The 15,306-nt window shown below is 43.8% G+C and overlaps 1 protein-coding gene across 1 annotated transcript in view; it reads left to right on the forward strand.

Moving 5' to 3' along the window:
• PLEKHH2 (pleckstrin homology, MyTH4 and FERM domain containing H2) overlaps positions 1–15,306 on the forward strand; it is a 64,724-nt gene that overhangs the window by 12,487 nt on the left and 36,931 nt on the right. The window contains exons 3-7 of the mRNA XM_056853619.1: positions 2,211–2,360; positions 4,236–4,319; positions 8,496–8,577; positions 10,439–10,618; positions 13,300–14,276. Coding sequence (XP_056709597.1) covers positions 2,211–2,360; positions 4,236–4,319; positions 8,496–8,577; positions 10,439–10,618; positions 13,300–14,276 — 1,473 coding nt within the window. The remainder of the gene's footprint in view (positions 1–2,210; positions 2,361–4,235; positions 4,320–8,495; positions 8,578–10,438; positions 10,619–13,299; positions 14,277–15,306) is intronic.

Genomic DNA, 15,306 nt, shown 5'->3' on the forward strand with positions numbered 1-15,306 from the left:
TTACCTATTTTCCCTAGCCCTGGCAGCCTCTTCCTGGGAAAAAAACTGACCAGTTTGCACAGTGCTGGCATTTCCCCCCTGTATTCCGCTCCCCACATTATTTCCTCTTTCCCGCCTCCTGGCAACCCCCATAACCTCGTATTTCCCAGCTTCCAGCTTTCCTTCCCCACCTTCAGCAATATTTATTATTTATTTACTTCATTTTTACCCTACATCTCTCTACACTGAGGACCCAAAGCAACTTACATCATTTCCCTCTTCGTTTTATCTTCACAGTAACCCTGTAAGGTGGGTTGGCTGAGTGTGTGACAGGCCCAAAGTCACCCAGCGAGCTTCCATGGGAATGTTGACTTGAACCCAGATCTCCCAGATTCTAGTCTGAAACACAACACTGGCTTTTGAGGGGTGAACAGTAGCAAACAGACAGGCCTGGGTGAGTCATGCAAGTCAGGTGGCAGCAAGTCACCCAATGGTTGCTGTTGAGCCTGGCCCTAATGGGTCCTCAAAGGCTTAAATAGCTCTGGAAAGGCTCCTGTCCCCTCCACTTACCTTTTACTGACAGAAAGGAAGGCTTGAAGACTGTTGTAGTTGGTTCTTGTAGGTTATCCGGGCTGGGTGACCGTGGTCTTGGTCACACAGCCCGGATAACCTACAAGAACCAATGAACTCTGACCGTGAAAGCCTTCGACAATACTGTTGTAGTTGCTTAGCAATGGCTACAGAGGCCATTTGTTTCTTAAAGCTACAGGCACTGCTTGTTTTATTTGGGGAGGGTTAACCTCCCAGTGTATTTTGTAAAAATTTAGATGCTTTTTCTCAGGCTTGTAGAAAGATGTTCCTGGCTCCAGTCTCTGGATTTAAGTATGCTTAGATTTGACCCTGATGAAAATTAAATATGTTGATATGATATATTAGATTTCCATTTATTATTGTAAACGTTTCAGAGTTCCTTCACTGTTTACAACTTCGTAATTCTCTTCAGATGTTACAAAGACAAAATGCCAAACGTGGGCTTGGTGCTATATGTATAAAAACCTTTCATTGACTGGGTAATGTTTTAACACAAACACAACTTATTTTGGTCACAGTACTTTTTGGATTTTAATTCAAAATATTATACATTTTTGAAGCTTATGATAGGCACATTGAGATGGAGTTTATTTTATTCTTATTTCAAGTTATACACAAAAGAATGAAAAGCAAGAAGGGAGTAAAAACAGAAGCTTCCCAGCGTGTGACTTCAGGAGACTTTTCATTAAAACACAACCATTAGAAAACAGGCCATCTCCAGTAAAACAAGCAGGGCATAACAACAGCATAAAATACTCATGGCTCGTAAAATGATGTAAATAAAATGATCCTCAGACCAAAAGCATTCACTAAAACATTTTAGTTTTAGTTAAAAGCTTGGGTTAAAATGAATGTTTTAGGTTGGCGCCTAAAAGAAAGTAAGGTGGGTGCCAGGTGAGACTCATGGGGGAAGGCATTCCAAATGTGAGGTGCCACCACTGAAAAATCTCTAGACAGGATCACAAATGGCAGGACTTCAAAAGATTATCTTAACTGGCAGAAGCCGTTCTTCATGAACCGTGGCCCCAGCCATTTAGGACTTTGAATTATACCTGAAAACAAATGGGTAGGCAGTGATCTTTCCAACATGGGTGATACGATCCCTGTATCCACCCCTTGACAATAACTTGGCTGCTGTATTTTGGACCAACTGAAGCTTCCAAAACCATTTTCAAAGGCAGCCCCACGTAAAGCACATTATAGTACTCTAACCTGGATGTGATCAGAGCATGGATCACTGTGGCCAAATCATGCTGTATAAATAGAGCACGTCTTTCCTTCCAGCACACTTGAGTGTAAGGGATACTTTTGTTTCATTTTGTTTAATATTGTCGGGGCTGCACAAGCTCACACAAGCTCTGCTGCTCCCCCGGCAGCAATTGCTGCTCTTCAAAGATGGACATGTAAATAAATAGCAGATGGCTGAATATATGTGAGTGTGCCAGGGTTGTCACTTGATGTTCAAACTGAGACATGCAGGAATTTGTGGTCTGTGCTTTGATCAGTTTGGTACTAGTTACATTGTATTGTCCCTTTATTGTTGTTTTGCTGAAAACACGTCTGGTTTAAAATTAATTATCTTTCAAATGTTTGCATGTTTTAAAATATAGTCTGTATATAAAAATCTGTTTTTCTTCTAGGTGCAGATTATGGAAGAGAAGTTAAAAGCCGCTAATATCCAAACCAGTGAGTCAGAGATGAGGTTGTATAAGAGGTGTCAAGACCTGGAGACTCTGGTGCAAGAGAAAGATGACATTATTCAGAATCTGGAGCAACAGCTTGGAGAGCAGGTTAGAAATTATAATGTTGCTAGTTATTTTGTTACCTACATTTATAAGTACAATCGATATATAAGGGACCGAGGAAGGGAAAGAGGTTATACTATCTGGCTTTTACTTCTATGAAATCCTTGCTGGGAAAAAATCAGATAATATCATGATAGCGATCCATATGTGTGATTAATGGGGTGCAGGGGCTCACCATTCATATTGCATCTCCCAATTCTTTCATTTTGGTTGGACCTTAGATCCAGAGGGAGAGTGGGTCATGTACACTTCTACTCCAGGTATGCCTGCCAGAGTCATAAGGGAATGCTGCCTGGCCCTTGCCTGCCAAGTTTTAAATGTCTCCTTGGAAGTTCTGCTTCCCCACTTTTCCCTGTCCCTTGCAAGTTATGCAGGTTTCACATTGTAATGCAGAGGTGGGGAACCTTTTTTCCACCAAGGGCCATTTGGATATTTATAACATCATTTGCGGGGTATACAAAATTGTCAACTTCAAAATTAGCCGACCAAGCCCCAAGCAGGCAGCTGCCCCAGATGACACCCCCCCCCCAACATGGGCAAGCAAGCAGGCATCCAACTGGTGGCACAGGATGGTCTGTTGCACCAGCCGGGCGTAGCTGTCCAGCCTCACGCCGGAGTTGCTCCTGCTCTGCATGGTCAGGATCGGATTCTACAGCCGGCTCCTGCTACCTCCACCTGCAGAGATGAAATGAGGACACAATGGCTAAGAACCCGCCCCCCTCCACCGTGCATTCTGGCCCTGCCTCCTTTAACCCCTCCATTGTCACCACTTCTGCCCCCAGCCCTCTTGTAGTACAGAGGGAATACGTTTCTCCATGGCCTGGGTGGGAAAAGGTTAACACAGTTTCTTGGGTTGTCCTAGCAGCTCCATAGCTAACGACTCTTCTGCAAGGGTGGGGGGGAAAGGTTCCTTTTCTCGGCAAAACAAACATCCGCCTTGAAAAGAGGCTATTCCTGTCTGCGGGAGGGGGTGGATTGCCAGTCTTAGATCCTTCTGAGCTAGAGATCTGCCAGGACCCAGGAAGGGCCAGACCAAATGATTTCACGGGCCTTAAACGGCCCCCAGGCTTGAAGTTCCCCACCCCTGTTGTAAGGAGATATGTCTCACTTATTATGACAGCACATCACAAGGTAATCTTGCTTGGATTGGGTTTTGAAAAAGAAGAAGAATTGGTTTTTATATGCCAGCTTTCTCCTCCACTTAAAGAAGAATCAAATCGGCTTACAATCACCTTCCCTTCCCCGCAACAGACACCCTGTGAGGTAGGTGAGGCTGAGAGAGTGTGACTAGCCCAAGGTCACCCAGCTGGCATCATGTGTAGAAGTGGGGAAACCAATCCAGTTCAACGGATTAGCCTCCGCTACTCATGTGGAGGAGTGGGGAATCAAACCCAGTTCTCCAGATCAGAGTCCACCGCTCCAAACCCCCACTCTAAACCACTACACCATGCTGGAATCTTTTCATTGTTGCAAGAGGGAGACTTTTTCTTTTAAAAGTTGTGTGTTGTTTATTCCCGGAATAGAAATTTGCAGGAAGGAAGAAGCTCTTAAGCAGAAAACTAAAATCATACTTATGGTTCTTAACCTTATTTTGTGTATCTTCAGTACCTGCATTTAAACCAAGCCATGGTACTGATACAGCGAAACAGCCATGATTGTGAGGTGTGTATTTTTTCTGCCTGGTCTTGCCACACAAATAATTGCAAGAAAAATTGTGATTGGAAGGAGTGATTGGAAGCCATTAGTGTGTTCAAGAGTGGCTAGAACCGGTACGAACTTCACTTTGTTTTTCTTCCTCCATAAGTGTTTCTTTTTGTAACTGGATGTGAGTGTCAAAAGGTTTATGTCTTCTTGTTCCAGAAGCAAATAAGAATGCAAGAGGCCAAAATTATAGAAGAAAAAGCAGCTAAGATAAAAGAATGGGTGACCATCAAGCTCCATGAGGTGAGTCTCTGCTAAGTGAATGTGTAGAAAATTGGTGAGCATTTGAAATTATTGAAACTACTGAAGTATAAATACACAGTAAATTGAATATTTGGAAGTAACTTATTTGGTACCCCAGCAGATGTACTTGAGTAAGGTTTTCTTCAGCATAATGAATGATAATGCTTGGCTAATAAACTGACAACTCAAAACCATGCACAGGTAAGAACAGCTAAAAAGGAAATGTTCCTTTAGCACACAGGAGTGTTTCCTTGTCATATAGTCACTAGTAAAAATATTACAGGTTAGTAACTTTTTGGGGTATTTGCAAGATTGATGTTGCATGTTTAATTATAAAACAAGGCACTTCTCTCTGGGCTTTCATCTCATTCTTCCCAAAAACCTGTTACACAAAGTGCTCCCTGTGCACATAAAGCAGTCTGTGTTTTGGGACCTTTAAACCTGTGTATACATGGGTCAAACATGTTATTGTGTTTCCAGAAATGGAAGAAATAAAAAAACATTTAAATAATACGCTTTTATTTAGGATAAAAGGGACAGCATAAACAAAAGCAAAGAGACAGAAACAATTCAAAACTAATCAGTTGGTCCAGCAGAATATCATACATGCCCAGAGGAAGCTAGTACACAATCTAGGTCCGTGTTGGCGAACCTATGGCACGCGTGCCGACTCTGGCACGCGTAGCCCTCTCTGCCGGCACGCGCCCGGCTGCCTCCACTCACCCCCCGGGGAAGCAGTCTTCCTTCCCCTTCCCTTCCCCGGCTGGAGGCGAGGGGTCGAGGCACGGCTTTGCCTGGCCCCGCGCCACAGGCGGTCCGCAGCGACTCCGGATTGGCTCCTCACGCCCGAGGTCGGACTGGGAGGCGCTTCAGAACGGGGGCGGGGACAGCGGGCGACCCGGCAGCGGTCGCCCTCAGGGCCCGCCTGCCCGCCCGCCCGCTGCAAAAGGCCCCTGAAGGCCGGGCCGCCACCTGCGGCACCTCCCACGCTCGGCCAAGAGGAGCCGTCGCCCCGGTTCTACCTAGCGCGCAGCCCAGCCGAGCGGCCTGCGAAACGGCGCCGGGGAGCGGGAGCGGCCCATGTGGTGGGGAGGGGGGCGTGCTGCGGTGGCAGCCGGCGGGACTTGCGCCCAAGCAGCCCCCGGAGCCTCTGGGAGGAGGAGTAAGAAGGCTCCTGGCCCAGCCTGGGCTCCGCTGCAGCTGCCAGAGAAACGCAGCGCAGCACGGCCCTCTCTGAAGCCACAGCGTGCAGGAACGCTGCGGCCCCTTTAAACCCCCTCTCGCCATCGGCAAGAGGAGGCGGGAGGGAGGAAGACGCTTCCCCCAAGCCGGGAAGGAGAAGCGTCCCTGCACGCCGATCAGGTGGAGGACTTTTGTGGACTTGGGAGTGTGGGGGGGAGAGGTGGGAAGGCTGAAGCCCTGTCGCAGGGAGCCGGCTGTGTGTGTGTGTGAAGGCTTTTCTCTCTTTTCTTCCTTTTTCTGTCACTCTCCTATTCTTTCTCTCCTCTTTTTCTGTCTCTTTCCCCCTCTCTTTCTCTCTCTCTCTCTCTTTCCCTCTCTCTCTCTTTCCCTCTCTCTCTCTCTCTTTCTCCCCCTCTCCCCCTCTCCCTCCCTCTCTCTCTCTCTCTCTCTCTCTCTCTCTCTCCTTTCCATGCTTCCTTTCTGCCTTCTTTCTGTCCTTCATTCCTTCCTTCTTTCCTTCTTTCTGTCCTCCTTTCTTCCCTTCCTTCCTCCTTTCCTTCTTTCCTTCCTTCTTTTTGTCCTTCATTCCTTCCTTCCTTCTTTCTGTCCTTCATTCCTTCCTTCTTTCTGTCCTTCATTCTTTCCTTCCTTCCTTCTTTCCTTGCTTCTTTCCTTCCTTCTTCCCTTTCTTTCCTTCTTTCTGTCCTTCCTTCCTTCCTTGCTACTTTCTTTCCTTCCTTCCTTTCCTTCTTTCCTTCCTTCTTTCCCTACTTCCTTCCTTCTTTCTGTCCTTCATTCTTTCCTTCCTTCCTTCTTTCCTTCTTTCTTTCCTTCTTTCCTTCCTTCTTTCCCTGCTTCCTTCCTTCTTTCTGTCCTTCATTCTTTCCTTCCTTCCTTCTTTCCTTCTTTCTTTCCTTCCTTCCTTCTTCCCTTCCCTGCAGATCGACCGCAGGCTGCAAGCTGCGCCCCCCTGGCACCTTGGTTGCCTGGGCCCACCGCTGGCTGCCTTCCCACCTGGGAGGAGGGGGAAGACCTGGGGGAGCTGAGGCACCCTCCAAGCCTTCTCTGCATAGCCTCCCCTAAGGTTGCCAATCTGCAGGTGGTGGCTGGAGATCTCCTGCTATTACAACTGATCTCCAGCCAATAGAGATCAGTTCCCCTGGAGAAAATGGCCACTTTGGCCATTGGGCTCTATGGCTGTGCAGTCTTCCTCCCCAAACCCCGCCCTCCTCAGGCTTCACCCCCAAAACCTCCCGCCAGTGGTGAAGAGGACCTGGCAACCCTAGCTTCCCCCCACACACACACACCAGGAGATCTACGCCCGGTATGGCCCCCGAACGATGTTATAAATATGCAAATGGCCCTTGGCAGAAAAAAGGTTCCCCACCCCTGTTCTAAACTAAAACCTCAGTATTCAGGTTAAATTGCCGCATTGGCACTCGGCGATAAATAAGTGGGTTTGGGGTTGCAGTTTGGGCACTCGGTCTCTAAAAGGTTCGCCATCACTGATCTAGGTCTATGTAAAGCTACTCGGGAACAGGGTTGTTGCTGCTTGAACAGGGAATAAAAGGGAGAATGTAAAACATACTTTGTCTGTTCAATGAGAAGAGAAGAGGGGCACGTTCTAGGATTCCTTCAAGATTGTGGGGGGGGGGGTAGACCGTCCTTGGGTGAGTCCTTGCCTGGTTCCAAGTTGACTTCTGAATCCCAAAGGGATCCAAATCCTAATCACTGGGCAAAAAAGCCCTTTTTATTCTTTTTGTGTGTTGCATGGTTGGGGTTTGAATTTGGGATGGGGGAAAACAGGTATAAAGGCTATAAAGGGCAGGACAAAGGACTAGCTTGGACAATGGTAGAAATTGACCTAGTTAATATCCTGCTTCTCTGGATGAGGCAGGATACTTGCTTTCATTCTGGGTAGTTTACTGCTGGGTAGTTTATTACTCCAGGAAGGAAGTGCAGCATTCACAGGTATCAGCCTGATGGAGTTACCTGGTGGAGGCATCCAAGACAGGCCCTTGAATGGGTACCTTGGAGTATCAAGGTCAGTATGGAAGCATCTCACCAGGGTTTCAAGCAGCTGTTGGTCACATCACCTCCTACTGGATACTTTTCGCTGACGTTGCTGGGAATTGAGACTGGGACTTTCTGCATGCAAAGCAGGAGCACTAACGCTGAGCTACAACCCCAAGGCCCCAGGGCTGGTGGCTTTTGCATTTTTAAGGGCACAGTTAACCGTTTGAAAAAATCACGTAGGGCAGCTATGAAAGTATTCCAAAGTCATATTAAGAACTTGGAAGTATTTTTTTCACTCAGCCTTGTTAACAAAGATAGAGGTTGGCACTGTTGGTAGGAGCCTCCTTTTTATTTATTTGTTCGTTCAAAACATTTATCTCCCACCTTTCCACAATGCCCACAGTGGCATTTGGTGTGTAGTATTTGTTATTCGTTTTATAAAACAATAAATCATTAGAAATAGGGAAAAAAATCCATAGATGAATAAAGCACTAGAAAGCTTAGCACTCCCCACCTCTGTTTCTAGCCCATATAGTTTAATTTCGAGATTTGGGAGATTAGCAGTTTTGTGTTCTTGGGGATGCCCTTCTGTCCTGCATCTCTGAATATTTTGTTCCGGCATTGCATCACATAAATACACTTTATGGAGTTTGCAATCCTACAATTCTAGAAAGCTGGGTGGTCTTCCCATTAGTATCATGCTGTGCCTGTAACGAAGAGGAGTTGGGACTTCATAGGCAAACATCATTTCTCTTTTAAATTGAAAATGAAATCGCACTGAAGTTTATAGAGTCCTGAACCTGGTGTTCTAAGAGACATTTAATTCATGTTGTTCTCAATCATAATGAAGATAAAGTATAGTTTGAAATACTGTTTCATTCTTATATCATATATGTGATAAAATAAAATTACAATATTATTTTAGATACTACATTTTAAGTGTTTACTCAGTGGGGGCTTACTCAAATATGCTTTCAGCTGGAAGTGGAAAATCACAGTCTTCATATGATCAATCAGAATCAAACTGAAGAGCTAAGGATTTTACAAACTAAATTTCAAGGTAAGGAGTGCAGAAGATATGCTGAAAACAGGTTGAGTGATTGTATTCTGTGTTACTATTTATTTAGAAGAGATCCTAGGCTGTTGCCGCACTTGTATTCCCAGCGATGTATTAAGAGTTTGAAAACATTATAAAAAATACTGTTTGCACTTTGTTTGGCCCCTTTAGCTGTAAAGACGTCTTCCAACCATTTATAAGCCGTGGTATCCAAAAACCCTTTTAAAGCGATGTTTTTTATAACATTTTCAAACTCTTAATACATCACTGGAAATACAAAGTGTGGTAACCCCCCAAGTTTCACTTACATGAGTAGTGTTGCAGACTGTTTTAACAAAGAACGCCTTTACATTGATAAGTTCAGTAAAAGCTCAACACTTTCGTGGGAGTAAGACCCATTGAGTGGACTTGAGTAGGGTACTAAATAGAACTGCTTTCTCAGTCAAACCGTAGATAATGTGAGCTACAAATGAGAATACTGTAAAGGCATGAGAAGCAAACAGTGAATTTTATGTTGTGCTAGATGGGACGGGTATTTCTTGTTAAGTACAGTGCATCTTGCACATAGGGAGTACAAGCCCAGTAAACTCTGGGCTTAACTAACAGAGCATTCCTGAGCCTGAAGGACAAAAGTACTTAGGAGGCCAGGAAGGCACTGCGCCAGCGTTTGGGGCCCCTGTGCTGACGTCCAAGCAAATTACGCCAGTGTCAGTGACTCGAACGCCAATGGGAAGGCCTGGGCACTGCCATGGCAGCACCACCTCGGGACGCCGACGGGGCCTTCTGCCGGCATCCCACCGTCGTAAAAGCCCATGCTGGCATCCCAGGAGGCATCCCGGAAGCCATTACTGGGGCGTTCCGGCGCTGGGCTGGGGGAGGAGCTGCCTTTAGGCAGCCTCCAAAGTCCTTTCAGGCCGGGAACACCCCTTCTTTATTTTCGCGAGATACACCACCTTTTTATGAAGGGTTGCATGGATTTTTTATGCCGCGGGGAGGTTTTTTGTGGGGCGAAACCTCCTTTGGAGGCAGCGCAGCCATGCTGCCTCCTATGACCAGTGCAGGCATTCTTCTCAGGAATATGCTATAAGTGTTATTTTTGCAGCTGTCTACTTCTAAACATGCTTTAGACAAGGTAGTGAGTATGTGTGTGTTGTGATGGGGATGGTTGGGCTCCTGCAAGGGAGAATCAGAAGGCAAGTGAGAAGTTAAGCATGTCCCTCTAATTCTCCCTCGCAAATGTCCCCCATCCCTGCAGTTGCGTTAAAGGGGTCCAGGTGCAAAACCCACGATATCTCCTCATGGCATTATATGTGCTTCATTAATGTGTTTCATTCATGATCTGTACTAGCAGGGATAAAAAGGCTCCAAATAGATTTCCCCCCCTAGCTGTTCAGCTCCTACTTTCTCTATAGATTGCTATATGGGTATGTAGGCTGAACTCTATAGCATGTCTACTTTGGTTTTATATTGTATTTTATGTATCGTGATCTGCCTTGAAAGTCCTTTTGTGCAGAAAAGCAGCAGAGAGTTTTAATAAATATGTTTGTTTTGATAAATAAGCAGCTGTATTAAAAGAAAGGCTTATAGAATTATTCTATATTTCCCGCGCATTCTGCTCTCTGTCTTATATATAAATAAATGTTATGTGTTCTTTTTTGCATAGGCTCACTTTCCCTAAAAGATTTATGTTTCATGAACAAATAGAAATACTAGATTTTTGACTGAATCTTAGGAAGGGATTCAAATAGCTTTGGTATCTAATATCAAATCACTTGTTCTTATAAGAATTTTAAAAATAGGCAGTCTGTTTGATATATAATACCAGAAAACATTTAACCTCTTTTTCTGAAATAAATCTACACAGATCTTCAGGGAAAGAAATCTGTTCCTTCGGCACAAAAACCTGGAGAGGGCCAAAGGCTGAGCAGTCTGACCTTTGGATGCTTCTTAAACCGAGCAAGAAGTCCTCAACAAGTCACTAAACCTGAAGATAGAAGCAATTCATCAAAGCAAGCTGAATTTAGTGAAGGCATTGGCACACTAGGTATTTTGAGAATAATTTTAATGTCCTGCAGATCAATCCTAGACAGATGTACGTGGAAGCTTCTAGTGCAGCTTTTACTTTTACTTGCTCTTAATGCAAGTCATCTGTCATCTGTTGAAGCTGGAGAGTGACAGATTCAAAACAGATAAAAGGAAGTATTTTTTCACATAATGCATAGTTAAATTGTGGAACTCCCTGCCCGAGCATCTGGTGATGGCTGCCAACTTGGAAGGCTTTAAGAGGGGAGTGGACATATTCATGGAGGAAAGGGGTATTCATGGCTATTAGTTAAAATGGATACTAGTCATGCTGCATACCTATTCTCTCTAGTATCAGAAGAGCATGCTTATTATATTAGGTGCTGTGGAACACAGGCAGGATGGTCTTGTTTGTGGCTTCCTAGAGGCACCTGGTTGGCCACTGTGTGAACAGACTGCTGGACTTGATGGGCCTTGGTCTGATCCAGTAGGGCCTTTCTTATGTTCCTATGCAATCCATGAACCACATAAACTGGTGCTCTTGCAGTTAATTCAATTGCAAGGGATTTTGCTCTATTTTTAATTCTAATGTTCAGGTGTATTTGTACAGGGGCAAAAGTTCAAGTCTGAAGTTCAGTAGCTTATTGGTAAGGACCATTTCTTAACCACCGCCACTGACTTATCTTTGATTACATCAGGGAGACTGGTAACTCTGGATCTCAAGTCTTTAAAAAACAGGCATTTTTAGAGCCTAGAACAGTCATAAAAGGGCAATGCCCTCTTTTATCATGAAATTTTATATCTACTTTCATAAGGCTGGCACTGCTTAATTTTTCTTCTTGGTAATGGTCTTCTTTTAATGAAACATGAGAATTATCCCTTCCCTAGTACTATGTATGGGTGTGAAAGTTGGACAATGAAGAAAGCTGACAGGAAGACTCCTTTGAAATGTTGATGTTGGAGGAGAGTTTTACAGGTGCCGTTGACCGCCAAAAGATAAAGAAGTGGATGCTAGACCAAATCAAGCCTGAACTGTCCCTAGACGCTGAAATGACTGAACTGAGGCTATTGTACTTTGGTCTCATTATGACAAGACAAGAGTCACTGGAAAAGACCAGGTATGCTAGGAAAAGTTGAAGACAGCAGGGAAAGAGGAAGACCCAACATGAGATGGATTGAGTCAATCAAGGAAGCCATGGCCCTCAGTTTGCAAGACCTAAGCAAGGCTGTTAACAGTAGGATGTTCTGGAGACATTGATTCATAGGATCACCATGAGTTGGAGGCTACTTGACAGTGCTTAACACACACAACACACATAATCAAGCTAACTTGTTTCTGTTACAATTCCCTTTTGATCCTTAACTTATTTACGTGGCAGTGAACTCCATTGCTTTCTATAGTTTGCTTAGGGTAAGTGTAATTATGATTGCAGCTTTGTATAGCTTGCTTAGGGTAAATGTATTTATGATTGCAGCCTGTCGTAAAGTCTCTTCTTATGAACTGTTGGACAGGAGTTCAGAGGATTGGATTGCAGAGCTGCAATGCATTGCACTCGTGTAGGAAAAAGAATTAAAAAACTTCTCCAAACTGCAATCCAAAGCTAACTAGGTTGAACCTTCAGAAGAGGGTATATGTCTACCTTTTGATTGTTCTCTTATCCTTCTTCACTATGACTAAAGAAACTGTCCCTGATTTAAGGCAAATATAGTTTTGTTACAAGCAGGTATATTTGGATTGTGCTTCTACTTTTTTGGATTTTCTGAGACATTGCTGCAGCAGCCACTGGTTCTGCTGCCCCAGTGCTTCCCTTCCTCTCTTTGCAGTGGCAATATAGTATGGGGCATCTACAGCTCCTGGTGTGGGATGGAGCTGGTACCTTTGTATGATATCCTGTGCTGTTCAGAATGCTGAGAGATCACTCATTAGCGAAATCTCAACCTATGTTCTGTCTTTTTTTCTGTGAGGTGCAACAGTGCTGACCTGCTTGCTGCGGTGCATCTGCTTGATGATAATGGGGCCTGAACGCTACCATGATACCATCTACTGCCTACCAGGCATAGGGTAGAGAGAGTGGACAAAGCATAGGGTAGAGAGAGTGGACAAAGAGAACGTTTTCTCCTTCTCCCAACATACTAGAGCTCAAAGGCATCCAGTGAAGCTGATGGGCAATAGATTCAGGACAGATAAAAGGAAATGCTACTTTACTCAACAAGTGATTAAAATTTGGAATTCTGCCAGAGGACGTAGTGATAGCCATGGTGTAGAAAGCTTTAAAAGGGGATTTAGATAGACCTGTCCTCCATGAATCCATTAGCCATTGTGACTAAAATGAACCTGTACCTTAAGAGGTAGTAAATCTCTGAAATCCATTGCCAGGAGGCAACATCAGGGCTTGGCTTCTATGTGGTGGTGTTGGCTCTCCAGAGTAAGTGGTTGGCTACTGTGTGTGAGACAGGATGCTGGACCAGATGGACCACTGGTCTGATTGAGCAGGGCTCTTCTTCTTTGTGTACTTGCATCAAAAATTAGACCTCTTAGATGAAGGTGCCAGCATCTTAATAAATCTGATGTTGCTGTTTTCTGAAGTTAAAACATTATAAGTGAGTTTTAAATTGGTATTACTTATACGTCTTGATTGCAAGTTACATTGTGCTGTCTTCATTTAAAATAACTTTCCAAGTGTGTTATCTGTTGCCTTTCAGAGAAAGAAATTCAGGAAACATCCCTTGCTGGCCAGCTGTATGGGAATAGCAGAAACTTGAAACTACTGCAGCAACAAAGCTCTTGTGGCTCTGAACAAAAGCAAACAGTGAAGTCAAAAGATCATGATAGCAATATATCTAAGAACTCTTGCATTACAGTAAGTGACTGGAGTTCTGATGAGGAGGAAGGAGGTAAAGGAAGACCCAAATCCAGGTGTGTATCTACCCTTTCAAGTCACACATCTGAAGAAGGAACTGGCTACAGCCGAATTGGAAGTGAAATGTATTTGACAGCATCAGATGACAGCAGTTCTTTATTGGAAGAAGAGAGCTTTGGAGCTCAGGGAAACAAATCCAAAAAACTATATTCGTGGCAACAAGGGTGCCCATGGAAAAGCCAGAATAATCTAATTGGAAAGAGCAACTTGGAATCCTTCAGTGAAAAGAAAGCCCATGATAGTTTTTCGGATGAGCTGAATAAGAGATTTCAGTCCCAGAGGCTAGATTATTCTTCATCCTCTAGTGAGGCAAATACTCCAAGTCCAATTTTAACTCCTGCTCTAGCGCCCAAGCATCCAGCATTGATTCTGGCAGCAGGCTCTCAGTCTGGTAGACCGTTGAATTCTCCATCTAATCTGCCACCACCAAAGCTCAGAACTCCCAGTGTCTTTACTATAAATGCAGCATTGGCAAAAAAACATTTTAGTCAACCTCCTCTGTGTTCAGACAGAATGTTTGGCAGAAACAGAAATGCCATAAGCATGATACGTCCTTTTAAACCTCAGGAAACAGACATAGATCAGGTGGATGGGGAAGGTACAGATGTGTTAGAAAAAATGGAGATTAGCTGCAATGAAGAATTATTTACTTATGATACCTGTGACACTCGCTGCGCAGAAGCCTTGGACTCTAGTGATGCAAAGAAAACTGCAGGCAGTAAACCTCCTACTCCTCCACTTCATCGATTCCCCTCTTGGGTAAATGCTGTTATATATGATGACCTTCCTGTTTGTTAGGGCAGAACTAGACATCCTGTATGGTTCCATGATTACTTCCCTGACTTTAAAAAAAAAATAGATTTCATCAGCGAGGAAAGGGGCAGCCTGCCAAGGGGGAAGAGGGAATATTTAACACTCCCCTTGTGCTGTTTTCCTGCCAGAAATTGTCCTCCATGAGTAAAAGCATCTTGGAAGGTGGTGATTTTTGCAGATAAAAGAGTGCCGGGGGGAAAGGTAACTAACTATCCCGCTGCCCCCTTTAAATTTTAGCCCCTTTTAAATTTTAAATTGAGAGCACTATTTTATGTAAAAAGTAGATAAAATAATCCTGGAACTACATGTAATGTATATTTCCTCTATCAGTTATAAATTTATTCAAAGCAGGTTCACACACTCCTTATATTTGTTCATAACATGGCTGTCTATTGTAAACATTGAGATATAGTGTGGGTTTGCACTGTCGGGCTGGATACAAGGATTTTATCAGTTTGGTGTTGAAAAATCTGCACTGGTTGCACTTTTGTTTTCGTTATCCATTCTGCTGTGGTAAGGATAACATTTTCCTCCAATACCAACTTATATTTCAAAATATATGAAAACAGAAAAGGAAAACAGGGTTTAAATAAATCTATACAGGTTAAGTATCCCTTATTCGGAATGCTTGGGACCAGAAATGTTCCATTTTTCAGATCTTTCCATATTTTGGAATATTTACATATACATAATGAGAAATCTTGGGGATGGGACCCAAGTTAAACACAAAATTCATGTATATTTTAAATACACTTTATACACATAGCCTCAATATAATTTTAAACAATATTTTAACACTTTTGTTTACATTGAACCATCAGTGGCGTTGCTGAGGGCCTGTGAGTAATGCCTGCATTTTGGCTCAAAACGTCTGGTTTTCAGAACATTCTGGTTTTTGGATATCCAGTTAAGGGATACTCAACCTGTAGTTGATTTATTAAATTTGACATTACCTTCAATGGAACTGTCAACAAAG

This window comes from Euleptes europaea, chromosome 7 (assembly GCF_029931775.1).
Source record: "Euleptes europaea isolate rEulEur1 chromosome 7, rEulEur1.hap1, whole genome shotgun sequence".
Classification (NCBI taxonomy): Eukaryota; Metazoa; Chordata; class Lepidosauria; order Squamata; family Sphaerodactylidae; genus Euleptes; species Euleptes europaea.